This window comes from Dasypus novemcinctus, chromosome 23 (genome assembly GCF_030445035.2).
Source record: "Dasypus novemcinctus isolate mDasNov1 chromosome 23, mDasNov1.1.hap2, whole genome shotgun sequence".
In the NCBI taxonomy this organism is placed as follows: domain Eukaryota; kingdom Metazoa; phylum Chordata; class Mammalia; order Cingulata; family Dasypodidae; genus Dasypus; species Dasypus novemcinctus.
This window is the reverse complement of record NC_080695.1, coordinates 36,266,534-36,285,472: the sequence shown is the minus strand read 5'-3', so window position 1 is coordinate 36,285,472 and position 18,939 is coordinate 36,266,534. Positions and strand designations below refer to the sequence as shown.

The 18,939-nt window shown below is 40.4% G+C and overlaps 1 protein-coding gene across 15 annotated transcripts in view; it reads right to left on the bottom strand.

Annotated features, from left to right (window-relative positions):
* Positions 1-13,798, bottom strand: part of ARHGAP17 (Rho GTPase activating protein 17) — a 106,804-nt gene extending 93,006 nt beyond the window's left edge. For 12 of the 15 annotated variants that reach the window (XR_011647196.1, XR_011647197.1, XR_011647198.1 and 9 more), the window contains exon 1: positions 13,519-13,798. Coding sequence is in view for 9 of the 15 variants with exons in the window: in XM_058286247.2 (XP_058142230.1) it covers positions 13,519-13,571 (53 nt within the window). In the remaining 6 variants the exon portion in view is untranslated. The remainder of the gene's footprint in view (positions 1-13,518) is intronic. The other 3 variants (XR_011647199.1, XM_071211239.1, XM_071211235.1) reach the window with 2 other exon arrangements.
* Between the last annotated feature and the right edge of the window lie 5,141 nt (positions 13,799-18,939).

The following is an 18,939-nucleotide window of genomic DNA, read 5'->3' as shown; positions in this document are numbered from 1 at the left end:
CTTCTGGACAAGCAAAAACTAGAGAAACCATCTTTCTCAGAGCTCCAAAAAATAGATGAAGAGTTGTAGTAACTTGGCAACCACTGAATCAAGAAAAAGACTACTTCAAAATGGTAGAAAAACTTTGTGGTGCCTTGGCTGCCTCTTCCTCCACCCAGTTGGAGGCAACCTGACCTTTCAGTGCATGTGCCTAGTTCCAGTTCCAGAAGGAGCAGAGAAACCCTTGTATGCATTCTGGAGTGAATGTATGTTTGTGCCAATTTCTCTGGTATAGCCTGAAAGACTAAATCAGGACACCTGTGCCTATTTGGCCAGTCCCAGAACTTTCTCTGGGTGTAGGAATTTTAGGCAGCTAAAATGCTTAAAAAACAAAACAAAACAAAAAAACTGCAGCTGCCTGAGGCAAAAGATTACTATCTTTAAGACATACAATAGAGCTACCAGAACCAGGAGGAAAGATATTCCTGGGGATAAGAAAGGCATTTGAAGTTTCTGTGTAAATAGGGGAATTTATAAGGCCACATGAACACAATAAGACCCATGCTCAGAAATGACTCTAGGTTTTTCAACTCATGCTATTCTTTAAGCTCAATGTAAGGCTGGCTATACTCTGAACGAGGGCAATTTTTCTTTTTCTTTCTCTTCTTTCTTGTTTTTGTTAGCTCCTGGGATGCAAGTAAATCTCTATCATAACACTAGCCAAGTATAAGTTAAGGAACAGATGCTTTAGGGACTAAATTCCAGAGTTAACACATTAAAATATTCCAATGTCCAGTGGGCAACAAAAAAAATAACAAAGAAATAGGAAATGACAGCCCACTCAAAGCAATAAAACAATGCATCAGAAACTATCAACAGGGAACTTGTTTAGACTTTGGACATACGAGAAAAAAACTTCCAAAAAAACTGTCATAAATATGCTCAAAAGCTAAAAGAAAACATAGACAAAGAATTAAAGGAAATCAGGAAAATGATACATTAAAAATGAGAATTTCAATAAAGAGATAGAAATCATTAAAAGGAATCAAACAAAAATACTGGCGATGAAGACCACAATAATAGAAATTAAAATTCCTTAGATGGGTTCAATAGCAAATTTGAGTGGTCAGAAGAAAGAATCAGTGAACATGAAGATAGGAAAATTGAAACTATCTCATCGGATGAGTGGGGGGCGGGGGAGGGGGGTCGGTTGGTGAAATGAAGAAAAGTGAACAGAACCTAAGAGACCTGTCGGATATCATCAAGCATGCCATTATGTGCATTATGGGAGTCCCAGTAGAAGAAAGATAGAAAGGGGCAGAAAGACTATTTGAAGAACAATAGCTAACTTCCCAAATTTATAGAAAGACATGAATACACACATCCAATAAGTTCAGCAATCTCCAAACAGGATAAACTAAAAAAGATACACATAAAGAGACATTATATAAAAAGAAAAGCATGATAAGACCATGAAAATGAAGAATTATTGTATTACGCATCTCTGTAAATAATATACAACCACAACCTGAATCATCCTTAACTCTTCCCTTTTCCTTTTTTTCACCCCAAACATTTTGGTGTTAATATTTTTCCAATCAATCTCTTCTTTTCCATCCCCAATGCCATTGTTTGAGCATGGCTGTCCTGTCATGACCTCTCTCTTACCCTGTTGCAATAGCTTCCTCACTACTCTTCTTTCCTCCTCCTCTTCTGTTCCCCTTCCTCACAACTTTAATCCCACTGCTGACAGAGTTGTCTTCTTAAAGCACCAACTTAATTTTGTCATCCTTCTGCATATACACCTTTAAAGGTTCCCCAAATCTACTGCAATGGTCCTCATATTGTGACACCCTGAAAAGAGGAACAGAAGTTTTCTAATTATGACCTTCCACAGATCAGAACAAAAGGCAATCAATAGTGCCTGGTTCCAACTGATGGCATTCAAAGTCATGAATGGTAATTTATATTAGTCCTATTTTGTGAGGTTGTTTTGGGAATATTAATTCTGGCAAGTCCAAAAGTGCAAAAGCAGGGAAAGTACTGAAAGAGGAGATGTGCAAGTATAATGGAAATTAAACAGAATAAAAGATTTCACTGTGTGAGATGATGCTACAATAGATTTTCAATGTACACCAAAATTGTCCATTTGGGAGAAAGATGGCCAGCAGTTTATAACGGGCAAGGAAAATAAGAGTATGCTAGACACAAAGCTTTATAAAAGCTTTGAACAATGAATTTATTTCTCCCATTGGGTGGAATTCATCCGAGGGTTGTGGATTTCAATACCACAGCCACTCTGGACCTAAGTACAAATGGATCTACAAATAGCCACTCTGTACCTGACTGACTTGAAAACAGAAGAGCCAGAATGATTTGCTCCACTGTTAAGAATTAGATAATGCTGTGGTTTTTTTTTCAATTTATAGACAAAAAATATTAAGTTAAAGGGCAGAATTTTCAGTCTTTTAGTTCTCTAAGAATTTTTCTTCCCTATTGAAGTCTCCACTGCTTGTGATCTCTCTGTGCCTGTCATTAAGATTGCTCTAGTGTCACACGTCCAGGGAAGCCTTTTCTGAACCTGCAGGCATGTCTCAGAGCCCTGTGCCTCTGCCCAGGCTCTCTCTATCCCAGCACTCAGCATATCTAGCTAAGTAGAAATACTTGGGTAGATTTCCCCAAGGTACAGCTAGGCATGGTTCCATGCAGCCACTCCAGCCTATGTATCTGCAAGTATCCAGTGACCATGTGAAATCCAAGCTGGTTGATTTATACATGTCCACAATGATAGGTGACAGGTAATTGGTGGCTACTTAGAAGAATTTCTATAAATTTCTGAGCATTTTTTTATTTAAATATTTATCGTCATTTGAGCACCTATTTGCTGAGTCTATGTTTTGTGATTTAAACTCTTTAAGAGGCAAATACTTAGCTGGAACCATGTGGAAGAATTCCAAGAAACAATAGAAAAAAAGCTACTGAAACATTAACGGAGCAATCGTTTGAGACCAAAAGGCATCTCCGATAAGGGAGACATACAAAAAGAAGAACTGTAGGAAAGGAGAGGAAGAAAGAAATATTTTAGGATTAATCAAAAGGAAGTAACCTAAGCAAATAATCAATAAGCTGTAATTAATGTGAAATATCATCACTTAGGAAACATGTCTTACAACTGGAGGGCTGAGATGAACTGAGTACATGTCTCTCATTTCATTTGCTACAGATAGGCTCTGCTTATTCAAAAGACACTTCTTATATAAGTCAACGGAAGAGGGTTTTGATAGCATTTGCTTTATGTTCTGAAACTTGCATTAAGCATAGTCATGAATGTTCTCTCTCATGGTTCTATCACTGCACTGACTAAGTATCATATTTGAAAACAAGAATGTTAACTTGTGTATATTAAAATATATGAACAAATAAGGAAATGACATTAACACTTCATTAATAACACAAGATCTGCTAGAATAGGTACAAAAGTTACATTCAAATTATCTATATGTCTGACCCAAGTTCCTAGGTATCGGGTATATTTTTAACTCTAGTCCCTAACATTTCACAGATTCTCAGTAGACATTTGTTGAACTGAATTGATAATTGAACAATGAAATTAATAACTAAGCCTTATTTCCATGACTATTAAATTTAAAAATGGCACATTCAGAAAACTCATATAAGGAAAAACCAGCTAGGATACACTTATCTCAACCTTAATGAAATAGTGAAAAGATTAAAATACAGAGCTAACTTTTTTGAAGAAAATATCTTAAGGTGAAACATGACATTCATAGATTATTTATTGCTTTATAAACTAAATGACAACAAAATTTTAGAAGGCAACTTGGCAATACTATGGGTATGTAAATATTAATTTCTTATAAATGAAGTATCTCTAAACTCCAGGGAACTCATCTGAAAAATAATAATTTAGAGTGAAAAGCATCATCATTAAAATGGTGACCTAGATATCCAATGAAAGGGATAAAAGCCAGCTCAAGGAAGCAAAGCATTTGGAAGGTCATTGCAAGTCCAGCTGAAAAATGATGAGAGCCTGAACTAAGATAATAGGAAGGATGGGCATAGAGAGGCAGAGACCAGGTCAAAAGATACTAAGGAGGGGAAAAGGATGTGGCTCAACCAATTGGGCTCCTGTCTACCATATAGGAGGTCCAGGGCTTAAAGCCCAGGGCCTCCTGGTGAGGGCAAGCTGGCCCATGCGAGTGCTCGTCCACGCTGGAATGCTACCCCATGCAGGAGTGCCCCTGCATGGGAATGCCACCCGGCACAGGAGTGCTGGCCAATGCTGAGAGCTGGTTCAGCAAGATGACACAAAAAGAGATAGAGAAGAGAGAAAATAAGAAGATGTAGCAGAACAGGGAGTTGAGGTAGTACAAGAGTGTAATCACTTCTCTCCCACTCTGGAAGGTCCCAGGATCGGTTCCCAGAGCTGCCTAATGAGAATACCAGCAGACACAGAAGAACACACAGCGAATGAACACAGAGCAGACAACGAGGGGAATGGGGGGGAAATAAATCAAATCTTTAAAAAAAAAAAAGATACTAAGGAGGCAGAATTGACAGATGATACTGATACCTTGGATTCTCCTTCTTTACTTATAAGGACAGAGAAGGGACTGACAGATGAGCAAGGGGGTGTGATGGCATTCACAATGCATTAGGGCACAGGGTCAGCAAACTCCGTTAAAGACTAGAGCATAAATATTATAGGTTGCAGGTCTCTGTTGCAATTCCTCAACTCTGGTGCTATAGTGTGAAAGTCACTATAGATAAAATATAAACGAATGTGTGGCTATGTTCCCATAAACCTCTTTAAAAACATGGGAAGTGGACTTGGCCCAGTGGATAGGGCATCCGCCTACCACATAGGAGGTCTGCAGTTCAAACCCCAGGCCTCCTTGACCCATGTGGAGCTGGCCCATGCGCAGTGCTGATGCACACAAGGAGTGCCATGCCATGCAGGGGTGTCCCCCGCGTAGGGGAGACCCACGCGCACGGAGTGCGCCCCGTAAGGAGAGCCGCCCAGCGCGAAAGAAAGTGCAGCCTGCCCAAGAATGGCACCGCACACATGGAGAGCTGACACAACAAGATGATGCAACAAAAAGAAACACAGATTCCTGGTGCCGCTGATAAGGACAGAAGCAGTCACAGAAGAACACACAGCTAATGGACACAGAGAGCAGACAACTGGGTGGGGGGGAGGGGCGCAGGGGAGGGTGGAAAAGGGAGAAAAATTAATTTAAAAAAATTGAAAATCTGAAAAAAACAACAACAAATGATGGCTGGATTAGGCGGGCAGTCCATAGTTTGCCAACACTTAGATTAAAGAATACAAGGAAAGGAAGTCAATTTGAGGATGAAGTTCATGGGTTCAGTTTTAGTGAGCATTTAAGTTGGAGACATTAGAGATGGGCCCAAAATCAGTGATGTAGAGATGACAGGGTAGAGGTCATCAGATATGAGGTTGCAGTTATGGGGCCAAGATCATCCAGCGGAATGGTCTGAAGACAGGAAACCAAGGATGCTTTCCTGTCTATGTTATAAGTTCACATCACTATGGCCCTGGAAAGTTATCATGTAAACCTCCTTAATCACCCTATTTAAAAAGAGGGCTCCCACTTTTTTTTTTTGGTGAGGTACTGGCGTTGGAGAGTGAACCCAGGACCTCATATGTGGGAAGCCAGCGCTCAACCACTGAGCCACATCAACTCCCCTGAGTTGCCTATTTCATTTGTTTGTTTGTTTTGTTTTTAGGAGGCACTGGGAACTGAACCCAGTACCTCCCATGTGGAAAACAGGTGCTCAACTGCTTGAGCCACATCCTCTCCCTAGGCTCTCACTTTTAAAGTGGGGCTTTCATTTCCCTTTCCAAGATAAATAAACTTTAAAGTTTCAAATTTGCAGATAAAAAACAAAAGTTCTCACTGGCTAGACCATAAGGCAGTTCTAAAATAAAGTGCCTATTGATGTTTTTGTACTTTATTTTTATTATAAAATATTTTATATACAAAAATTTAACAGATAGGTAAAGTATAATAAATAATAACACAAATGTACACACCCCCATTCCAAGCACTTGTTCATTACCAACACCACTATCACCTTTTCATACCATTAAGAATTAGACTCCAAAGAAGAGATCAAAAGCAGGTAGGCCAAGACCAAATAGGGAACCGGATGTGGCTGAAGTGATAGGGCTTCCACCTACCATATGGAAGGACCCAGGTTTGATCCTTGGGGCCTCCTGGTGAAAAAGAAAAAGAGAAAGTGTGCCTGTGTGGCAAGCCAGTGCCCACATGGTAAGCTGAGCACCCACGCGTCAAGCCAAGTACCTGCACCGCGAGCTAAGTGCCCACATGAGTGTCTGCATGGTGAGCTGAGTGCCCGCGTGATGAGCCAGTGCTCACACAGCAAGTGCCCGTGCAAGTGAGTCATGCAGCAAGATGATGATGCAACAAATGAGAGATGATGGGGAGGATCAAGGTGAAGCACAGCAGAGACCCGGAACCGAGGTGGTACAGCTGAAAGGGAACCTTTCTTCAAATCAGAGGTCCCCAGGATCGAATGAATCCCAGGGAGACAGAGGAGAAAAAATGAGAAGAGAAGACAAAAAGAGAAAGAGATACAAATCCGGGGAGATAGAGGAGGAAAAAATGGAAAAAATGAGAAGAGAAGACAAAAAGAGAGATACAGAAGATCCCACAGCAAATGGACACAGACAGCAAAAACAGCAGGGCGGGGGGAGGGGGGGGAATAAATAAATCTTAAAAAAAAAAGACCAAATAAAGTTTGAAGATACGTTGTTTTTTTTTTACCTTCACAGTAGTTTTTTTCCCTCTTATAGTCGTCAACATTTAAATAACATGGAAATTAGCATTCTGGAACATCATTTCAAATGGGAAAATGTAGATAGAATATACCCACATTCACCATGGCAACAAGTAGCTAGAGCTGAAGAGTAACTACTCCCTTTAAATGGACATATGCTCATCAGTTCACCACAGTCCTCACCATACCCTATTGTATTACAATCTCCCACATTTCACTCATTTATTTTACCTGCTCTGGTACTTGGATTTGTGACTCTGCTTACATAACATAATTGTGGTTTCCAATCTACTGGAGGAATAAAAAACAAAAAAAGATAAAAAAGGAAACAAACAAAACAAAACAAAAACGATAAACTGGAATATGGGGAACATTATTTAAAGTAAAAAAAAAAAAAATACATTAGATTCTCTGTATAGGACTATTTCTAAAACAAGACAGGCCCATAATCTCTTATTCACTATTTTGAAATGAAAAAAACTCTAAACAACCAAGTTTTTGGTAACTTGTTTGGCAACAAAACTTGACCTGAACTGCAGAGCGGGTGTAGCTCAGTGGTCGAGTGCCTGCTTGGCATGTACAAGGTCCCAGGTTCAATCCCCAATACCTCCTAAAAAAAAAAAAAAAAACAAAAAAAAAAAAAAACAAAGACTTGATCTGAACTGACATAAAGTTGTTTATAATCTTTATGTATTTTACTTGGTGTGAATATGTCCATACGTTTCAGTATAGATAAAACAACATGCTTGATTATACCCCAAACTCCACAGGAGGTATTACACAATGACAGTATATATGCATTATATTACATTCCTAAAATCTGAAAATTCTGACATCTGAAACTTATCTGGCCTCAATGGTTTTGAATATGGGACTGTGGACCTGTTGAACTTTTAATATCTATGTTTAAGAAAATACACACACACATACAAAAGGGCATATATTTGTGTAATGATGCTCTTAAATGTATCCATACTTGCTTTATTACTACAACATCTACCTATATTTAAGAAACAGAAACAATGATATGTGCAAAACATCTTGTAGTCTGAAGACTGATACACATACTGATTCTAGGACCCTCAATCATAATGTCAAACCCCTGAGAGGGTCAGTCTGGTCCAAACCCTGAAGAGAAACTGCTATAAGGTATTCCATAATAGAATAACATGTTCACTTCTCCTATAAAAATTATGTTATTTGATCATGCCCTTTTAGGGTTTATTTTTTTTTCTCAGTGAAAAATGGGTTTTCAATCACCTATTAATACCCTGTTTGACATTCTAGGATTTTACAGTACTGTAAACCACCTAATAAGACCATCAATATCAGATTTAGAAGAAATGGTGAAAATACTGGACAGCTTCCCATCCCAGCTCTGTGCAGAAGCTGAATGGAATCCACTCAGATTGAAGCAAAGCAAAGCCACCTGCCCCTTCTCAGAAATACTGCTTCTGAGCTCCCCTAGAAAAGGGAGAGGGAAAAACTGTTAGAAAAGGAAACAGCAGAGTAGATGAGGACAAAGTTTGGCGTTATCAAAATACAAAGGGCTGTCTCATGGAAAGAGATATATTTGTTCAGTGTGGCATCAGAGGATTGTTCTGGCATCAGTGGGCAGAGGCACATTTTCATTCAGCACGAAAATTCGAACAAGTCCTGTAATGTAGTGATTCCTCCATTCCTGGAAAGGGTCATTAGATATCTGCAAAAAGGGAAGGGTCAGGCAAAGAATGTAAAGGAGTAAAACAAGCCAGGTCGGGACTGGGACAATCTGGAGAGCTCCTGTACCATCCAGATGTGACAGTGAACTCAGCAACAGCTACTTGTGCTAGGTAGGAAGGTTAGATTTGTCACATCTTCCAAGATTTTAAAAGCTGGAAATCTAGATTTCATGGGAAAACTCCTAATTTTTTATGTGGGACCATGATTATAAAAAAATAAACAAAAGATAAATACCAAATAGGCAAAACAGAATACATATATGATCCCTTAGCAACTAGTTAGAGACTTAGCTCTTGATAATTCACATATCCAGAATCTGGAAGGACCTGACCAGAATTTCTGAACCTCAGCACTATTGACACTGGGGGCCAGATAATTCTGTGCTGCATGCAATGAGATAATATATGCATCACACCAAGCCCAGCAGCTTAATAAGCTCAGAAGATTTTTTATAAACATTAATAAGCATTAATCCTTCCCTGGTAGGCAGCTTAGTAATTGCAGTCAAAAGTACAGGAGATCTAAAGTCAGAAGCCCTGGACCTGAGTCCTGTCTCAGCTACCTAGCCCTATGCAAACTTGAGCAAGTAATTTCCCTTCTTTATAAAACAGAAATAATAATTCTAAGGGTGAGAAGCAAGTCAGGTGGTTTAGTACAGCAGTTTGTAAACTAAACCATCACACAAATGCTGATGATTATTGGACCTTTTAAAGATATCAGTAAAGGAAAGAATAAGCTCTTCGACAAATCCAAAGAAAAGAGAATGTAGTAATATCAGGGAGGGAAATATATATATATATATATATATATAATTTTTATATATACATAAAATAACAGGGATCCTTACCTCCAGGTCCTTTTAGACAAGTGGTTGTCAACTGGTGACCCACAAGGCAAATGTGGCCACAGATGTGTTTTGATTAAGCCATGTGTAGTATTACAGCTGTTATTTTCATTTGAATGAAATGCCCACTAGTTTTCATCAAAATCCAGATTTTAGGCTTGTCTCAAATACTTCAAAGATCAGGCCACACAGGGCCCATATTCCATTATTGTCCTTTAGTGGAGATGTGCCTTCTGGCCCCTGTAGCACTCACGTGGCCTCACTCATTCACTTTACAATCCTGGCCCCCCTAGAGAAATGTATTCTCGTTCTCTGAGGGACTTCAACATAGGAACATAGGAACAAAGGACTATGGAAGACACTGCCTGTCTAAAGAGTGGAACTCTGGACTCCCCCAACTCTACAGCCATCTCCTATTCTTGTACTCTTTTGGCCACAGATTAGCCAATTAATTTTCCACTTTTGCTTAAGGAAGTTTGAACTGGGTTTCTCTTACTTATAACCCAAAGAGATCTAGTCTATACAGGAGAATTATGAAAGAAGTATTAAAGATGGAAAGAAAATAAAAGCTCTGTTCAAATTTTTTCTACTCTGGGAAGCTATTACCTCCCTCCATCCAGTAACAGCTTTTTTTTCTTTTAAGTTTTTACTCAAATTTTACTCAAAATTTCCCATTTTAACTGCTTTCAAGTGCACAATTCAGTGGTATTGATTATATTCACAATATTGCACTACCATCACCAACATCCATTACCCAAACTTTTTCATCACCTCAAACAGAAACTGCATCCATTAAGCAATAAGGGTATTAGCCATCCCTTGAACAGCACTTATCTCACATTACATAATTATTTTTTGCTTGCCTAATTCCTCAGCATCCCTACTGAGCTCCTTTAGGGCAGAAGCCATGTCATATTTACCTTTGAGTCTTTAATACCTTGCACACTGGCACACAGTTTGGACTCAACAAGTGTCTGTTGAATAGATCAACCAAAGGCAAGTGGACAAAAAGAACCATCCTAATTCTCTTCCTTTGGATCCTCACATCATAAGACCAACCCATAAGCCTTCCCCTGTGATGCAAAGACCATCTTCTGAAAGAGATTCATCCACTCACTGTAAAGAAATTCCATCATGAGAACTCATTCCTTCTAGGCATTACTAATTCTCCCACATGTCCGTCCTATGGAATCCAATAGAGGGTTACTCACAAAATCTCCATTCTGGGGAGAGAATACCTCATTACAAGATACCACTGAGAACTCTATGAATTGATAAACCAACACAGTGGCCAAGTTGTTCACATATACAACCTCCTTCTCTGTTTTGATCACAAAATAGAAAACAAATCAAAATCCTTCTTTGCTTTCTGTCTTTCATCTTCACCCAAATAAACCCAGAGTCCTGATTCTAGTTCCCAACAACCACCTGCTTCGGGTAATGACAAATCTAGGTTCCCTGATTGCCTAATATTTAATTCTCCTGCCTCCATTTTTCCTCCCTAACCTTTTATGATTAGTTAAGTAGAAAAAAATACAAATACACCTAGGAAAATAGCAGCAGGAAAGCAATAGGATATTCTCACTTTGGGCACATAAATGCCATGCCTTTAATAGCTCTCTAATAGCTGCAGCTCCTACCGGCATCTGGCAATAAAGATTTCAAAGAGTCAAAGGTCAGGTTCAGAATTACAGTCTCAGTATGAATCACCACCTATTCTATCCAATTCATGTTTTCCCACGTTGGGCCCATGTTACACGGCGATCTAGTTAGAACTAGAATCCTAGCATTAACAAAAAATTTATTTTTTTAAAGATTTTACCTCATCCCTCCCCCCCCCACCTTCTGCTCTCTGTGTCCATTCATTGTGTGTTCTTCTGTTTCTGCTTGTATTCTCATTAGGTGGCTCTGGGAACCGATCCTGGGACCTCCTGGAGAGGGAAAGAGGCCATCATTCTCTTGCGCCACCTCGGCTCTCCGATCTGCTGCATCTCTTATTGTCTCTCCTCTGTGTCTCTTTTGGCTGCGCCATCTTGCTGTACCAGCTCTCTGCGGGGGCTAGCACTCCTGTGTGGGGCAGCACTCCTATACGGGGCAGTACTCCATGCAGGCCAGAACTCCGTGTGGGACAGCTTGCCACATAGGTCAGCTTGTCTTCACCAGAGGGCCCTGCGCATTGAACCCTGTACCTTCTATATGGTAGACCAGGGTCCAATTGCTTGAGCCACATCTGCTTCCCCCCGAAAATTTATTGATCTTTTCTCAAGTGACAAGAACCACAGCAGGCACAGGGAATCAAAGGACTCTCAAGTTGTTTAGCATAGTGAAGAATACAGACAAGTACTGAGGCAATTACATTATAGAAAAACAGGTGTTGAAAGAAATGATGGAAGTGCCCTGGAGGACATCCAATCTGTACTGGAGCATCACAGAAGGATGTCCTTCAAGAAGCAAGACCTTTAGGCGCAGACCTAAAGAGTGAAGAAGAGGTAGCTATATGAAAGGTGTGGTGAAAGAGGCTTCCAATAGTTCTAGATAAGAAAGCTGGATTCCCTTAGAAACTCGAAGTAGGCTAATATGACTGGAATTTAAAAGTGTCAACAAAGCAGCAGCTACAGAAGAGGAAAGGGCCAAAGAGACTCTGAAAAGCTTTGCAGCTTTTAAAGACTAAGAATGTTCCTGCCTGATACAATGTAAAAACTGGCCAAAATAACAATCTGACAAATGTATCTCCATACTTAATACCAATTTTACAATGCATTTTGCTGAGATCACTAAAAGGGGTAAAACACTCACAAGAAAATGTCTTTTGATTTGTGTGCAGATTCGTGCTTAAAACATTAGCTTACACTTTCACTCCCATCTACCTTCCTCTCAGCATTATTTATTTAATTCTCCAATGAATAACAGAAAAGGAGACATGTCCAGGCTTCAAGGGATGGGAACTGCTTTTGGAAATAGAATAAATGCGCACCAAGATAACAGGGAGGGGTACCAAAAATATATTCACAAAACTAAGCAAAAACTTGAGGGAAATGAAACACTAAGAAGCAAATTTAGAAAACTCAAGAGGAAGTAAAAGTATTTTCAGACCCACAAAAAAAGAAGTGCCCCACGTGCTTCAGCCAAACCAAACTCCCCCTTTTACTTAACTTCTGAGAAAACAAAAAGCACAAGCTGTGAAAAATTCACACTTTCATATCTCTTCACAGAATAAATGGTAAATCAGTACAGTACAGTACAGCAAGCTACCTTGAAAGACCTTGAAGTATTTGCCCCAGATAATACAGCACATGACAATCACTTCCAGAAGCTCTCAAAACCACAAATCATTCCTTGTTCCAAGAGCTGTATCACCAACAAACTCTGGTATATTTTTTCACTGAATACCCATGTTTCTTGTCAAGCACTAAGCACTACCGAAGAAACACGGGGAAGTATCTGCTTCCAAATTCAAGGTGAGAAACACTTTTTAAAAAAATTTTAAGTTAGTGCAAGACCATAATCTTTTTCTCAATTCCGAATTTCCAAATGTCAAGAACTTGAATATGTCAAGTTCCTATCAGCCCTGGTTTTGAGAGAGTACACCCTCTAAATCCTCTCAAAGGGCTTTCTGAAATTTACTAAGCAAATCCGACTGGCTTTAATAACCCTTAAGTTAGTCACTGTCATCATGCTTGTAAGGGAAGGACTGGCAACAGGGGGTCAACCTCGGACAGACTGCCCCCGAGCACGGCGCTAGGCGCAGCATTAAGCACTGAAGAAGATCAGAGTTTTAGCCCAAGGCAGGGAGCCTGGATAGCTGCGATCTCGGGGCTACAGAGCAGGCTACAGATCAGGTCTAGTACCCAAGGCGAAATTCCAAAGGGGCAGAGACAGTGGGCGGTGGGGGAGGACCCGAGGGGACAGTGCAGAGGAAGCAGCGGCCCGTCCCAGCTGGTGTCTGGGGACAAGGCGGCAGCGGAGCAGCAAGCGGCCACCCAGATCTCGGCGCCCAGACCGGCAGCGTGGCGCACACCCCGGCCCCGGGCCCCGCTGGTCTCGGGTGGGGATGCGGTGGGTCCCCGAGCCGCGGGTCCGCCCCCGCCTCCGCCGCCCGCCCGGCGCGACCCCGGCCCGGGCACTACCTGCCCACGGTCTGGTTGGCCAGTTGTTTCATGCGGTTGAACTGCTTCTTCATGGCGGCGGCGGCGGCCTGCGGGGCTCAGGCCGGGCAGGGCGGGGGACGGCCTGGCGGCTCCTACATCGCTTTCCGGCCGCGGCGGTGGCGGCGGCGAGTCCCCCGGCCGGCGGCCCCGCCCTCGTCGCGTCACTTCCAGCGGCGCCGCCCGCCCAGGCAGAGGTGGGCCGCAGCGCAAGGGCCGGAGCCGAAAGGCCCGGAACGCGAGGGTCTGAGCGCCAGGACCCGAGCGCAGCGCTCAGAGCTCCGCGCGCCGTGAGGCCTCTGCGGCCGCGGGCGGTGGGCGCCCTCCCCGGATTTTCTGGAGCGCGAGACCGCGCAGGCGGCGCGCAGCCCGCCCTCTTACTGCCCCAAGTCATTTCAGTTAAAATCCCCTTCTACTGAGCACCAATTAGGACCTTTAAAAGCTTTGACTTCTCCATCGATTGATTTTATTTACTTAGAAAAACTTTATTTTTTATAACAGTTGATTTACAGAAAAATTACGCAGAAAGTACATCCGGTTCCCATATTCACCTCCCCACAAATACAGTTTTCTTTATTAATTTTTGCATTTAGAGTGGTGCATTTGTTATAACTGAAGAACCTGTATTACTATAATTATATTATCAACTAAAGTCCACAGTTTACATCATTAGGGCTCACTCTTGTGCTAGTGCAATTCTATGGTGTTTGTTTTTTGGGGGAAAAATGGTTGTAGCATATATACAATATAAAATTTCCCATTTTAACCACTCAAGTGTGCAATTCAGTGTTGTTAATGTCACAATCCATTCACCACCATCCATTACCTTCATTGATATTTAAAAATTACCATTATGCCTAGATCTCAAAAAAAGCCAGACACAAAGAATGCATATGATGTGAAACGAAGTATATAACTTCAAGAACAGGCCAAACTGATGGGAATAGATAGCAGAAGAGTGGTTCCTGGAGGCAAAGGGATCCGGTTGAATAGGAAAGAGCCCACGGGAACTTTTTAGATAATGGGCAGCCTCAGTAACTTCTCCAAGTACTGTTCATACGTAGGTGTCTACATTTTTCAAAATGCACCATTTTGGACTCCCAATTTTAAGATATGCATGTTACTACGTAAATTTTACTTCAAATAGAAAAAAAGCCGTTGTGTGAAAATCACCAGCTGCAAAACAATATCTATAGTATGATATCGCTTGGTAAAAAAGTGAAATACAATATATATTTTTTGACAACACACACATACTGGTAAAAGTATGTTTTAGGCTGCTCTTTTGAAGCCAGTGTCATGGCCACTGATCTGGAGTTGGCAAGATGTTCCAGGAACTGGGGAAAGTTACTAAAGCAGAATAAGCACCCTAACCCAGAAGTGGAAAGTGTGGGAATGAGCAGAGGCCCTGGGCAGCTTTTCTAGATAAAGCCGGGCCCTTGGCCAAGTCCCCGAATCCAGAGTTGCCTCAGAACCCCTCATTGTGTTTTGATTCGGAACAGTCTTATGATGACAAGGGGCAGGATCTTTCGATAGCGCGGGATGCTTTTCTCCAAGCGGACCAGGTTGTTTCCTGACCGGCTGGGATGTTGCAGTGTCTTAGCGGTGTTGGCTCCAGCTTGGCCCATTTCCTAGGGCAATCATAAAGAAAAGGAAGTCCTTCTAATAACATTTTTACAAGTGACCAATGATTGAGAAGTAATAGATATGTGGATTTGGATTCAGAATTAAATGATTTAAGACATGATTTGGAAGTAAAGGAACAAGAACTCAGTATCATTGCAAAGAAAATACTAATAGCTGAATTAAAAGAATTGGACAGAGAAACAAGAAGCTATAAATCACACGGTTTTGATGAAAGATCAGCTATCAAAACAACAAAATGAAGGAGATAGCATCATCAGTAAACTAAAATGGAATCTAGTTATTTTAAAAAGAGTTATCAACTTGAAGATGAAAAAAAAAACATTACTAGAGTAATACAGAAAGAAAAATTAATTCAAGGTCCTTAATGATTTACATTCTGGCAAACAGAAACTGGAAGATAAAATAGAATATTTAGTAGATAAGCTAAATAAGTCACACACACACACAAAACTTAAACATCCAGAATGAGAATACTGAGCTTAAGGAACATGCTAGACAAAATGAGGAGATGCTTTCTAGAATCAGTACTGAGTTAATTCAGTCTCATTCCAGGAGACTAACAAAAATTTTACCAGAATATTTTCAGCTTCTTATGCACAGGATGTTTTTGGCCTTTAACAGCAACTGGAGATGTATGCTATGAAAAGAGAACAGATATTAGAAGTTTTGAGTGTGAAAATAGCTATCTACCAAGAGAATATCATAAGATGATAGATATAGTTGCTGCCAAAGAAGCAGCCCTCATTAAGCTGTAGGATGATAAGAAAAAAATTGTTCACTAGATGTGAAAGTAGTGACCAGGAAATGTTTAAAGGAAAAGATGAGAGAGTCGTGTATTCTGCTGAATTAGCAAAGCAAACTCTAGCTGAATGGAAGAAAAGGCATAGAATCTGAAAGAAAAGCAGGTGCCATTGCTGGAATGCTTGAAATACGTGAATGACATTGTACATTCAAAATCAAAATTTACAGAACAGTTAGATAAGGAGAACTGAAGAAATTCAGTTAGAACTGAAGAACTTCAAAAAAAAAAAAAAAGCATGAGCTCCTACAGGAAGTGCTGGATAATGTGCAAAAGAAGTGGATCAATGTAGTGAGCAGCATGAAAGGAAAACTGGACAAAGTCCTAGTGAAAAATCTCTTTATTAGACATTTTCACATACCAAAAAATCTGCACCACAAAGTGCTGTGATTAATGTGATGCATACTGGCTGTTAAAAAGGAGGGAAAAAAGCAGTTACTTAGTGAAGATCAGTTCAGAATTACAAGGTAGATGACTGGGTAGTTGGAATAGGATCAACAAGTGTCCCTAACACACCTCTGAGACCAAATCAGCAAACTGTGCTTAAGCACAAATGATATAGCCTTCATAGAAACCATGAACATGATGTGTATGTTTTTTATAACCAAGTAACTTTTTGGGAAAATTCATGTATTTGCTTGTAGTTGTGCTGTCTCTAAATTTAATAAAAACATTTTCAATGCTTTTTTTTTTAAATTATCTTTTGAGGTCTCTAAAGGTATTCACCAAACGTGGTTACTTCTCGTGTGCATGGGCGTTGGTAGGATTAGAAGCTGTGGTCAAAGGAATCTTTCACTAGTGTTTTTAGTACTTTAATTTTTTACAAGGAGCAGATATTTATGTGTACCTTGTATAATTAAAATTTTTAACTTGTGTTATAGCTCAAAAACTTAACACATTTAAACTGTGCCTACTCCAAATCCTACTAAATGTCCTAAGCCAGCTCCCTTGCCCATTTCCTCAAGGGCTATTCCAAACCTTCACCCCTTTCCTCAAGTATGATGATTTTCTACGACTCTTGAAGACAGGAGAGACCAGCAGTCAAGCACTCACACTTTCCCACACCACTTTCTTATATAATCTACCAACTTGTTGCCAACCAACTCTACCTCCTTCCTTTTTGTTTCAGAATAAAAGTGATCCAACCTTACAGTTCAAGGTTAATTGCCCCAATATGCCCTGGAAATCATCCATTCAGATTCTTTCAAATGCCTCACTCCATTAATTTTCCATTCTATTTTATCTTCATCCTGTCTTATGCTCTTTTTCCCTAAACCTATGAGCATGCTTTAGTTTCACTCCCTTCTGCTTTCAGCAACCATCTTATCTCTCTAGACTTCACAGCTAAACCACTTGAAAAATTCCTTACTCCTTTTCATCATCTCATTTTTCATTGGCCCCTTTTTGAAAGTTACATAGTCTTGTCTCATTAATGACCCCAGGAGTTCTCTAATTGCTAAATCCAGTGCACACTCTTTAGTCCTTTATTAACTTTAACTCTTTGTAGTGTCTGATAAATATTAACCTTGTCTTCATTCTTTGTTACCTCCTCCCTTTTCTTTCTTTCTTTTTCTTTTTTCTTTTTCTTTTTGATGCCACTCTTCCATATTCCCTTCCTAACAACAAATCATTCTTTCTCAATTTCTTTTTTGGCATCCTCTTCTGACCATTTTGTACATGTTGGTGTTCTCCAAGGTACCATCCTCAGCTAACAGGACATTCTTACTCTTCCTGCTATCTCAAGGAACATTCATCTACTTCCAAGGAAACTTCTAGCTTCTGTTTCCACCTGAATACCAAAGACTTCTGAATTTTTATGTTTAACATAACCTTTCTCCTGATTCCACACAGGTTTATCTAATTGTCTGCTGACATCAAATCAAGATGTCCATAGGCTTCTTGAAATCAGCATGTCCAAAGAGATCTCAGTATTTTCCCTTACAACCCTGCTCCTCTTCCTACATTCTATATGTCATTTAATATAAAACCTTGGTCCCTCTCAACATCCAACCAAGAGGCCTCAGTTCCTTAGTTGACAACACTCTCTAGCTCATCCAGCCATCTATATCTCTCTTTCACTCTCTTTCAGTCTCAACTACCCTGGCCCATCCCTTTCTGTCTCTTACATGGACAGGTTGCATAAGATTCCTTACTCATCTCGCTGGTTCCACTCTTGGCCTCCTTTGAATCCATTCTTTACTGCTGTGAGCATGAACATTCTAGGATGGAAAATTGATAATATCACTTCTCTGTTTTAAATTATTCAGGGCTCCCATTGCCTGGAGTCTAAACTATATCAGCACATTCCAAGCTTTGATTTTGTAGCTGACTTCTTGTTATTCACCCACACATAGGCCACCTTCCAGGCACATGTAACTTCCTGCAAACACCTAATGGACCATCACCCCAGTAATTTCAATCCCATGTGCCTAATCATAGCAGGGTAATACTTTCACAAATGCAGACTAGAAGTGTTTTATTCACTTTGTTTGACCACATTGCTGAGATGGCTTATTGTTCTAAGGTGGAACTTACTAAACAGATAGTGCACCCCTTACTGAACAGATTAATTGACAATAGGTTATTAGTCCTCTATGCTTACTACTCTGGGGAGGCAAACACCACATGCCTTGCAGGACCACAGGGAAAAAGTGAACAAGCAGTGGCTATGGGACTTTGTAGTAACAAGAGGGTGAGGTGGCTCCTATTTTTGTATGTCTTAGTTTGCCAGGGATGCTGTAATCAAGTACCACAAATTGCTTGGCTTAATCAATAGGAATTTTTTTTTTATGATTTTTTTTTTATTTTTTAAATTTCTTGCCCTCCCCCCTCACCCCCACCAGTTGTCTGCTCTGTCTGTCCATTCACTGTGTATTCTTCTGTGTCTGCTTGTATTCTTGTCAGTGACACCGGAAATCTGTGTCTCCTTTTGTTGTGTCATCTTGCTGCATTAGCTC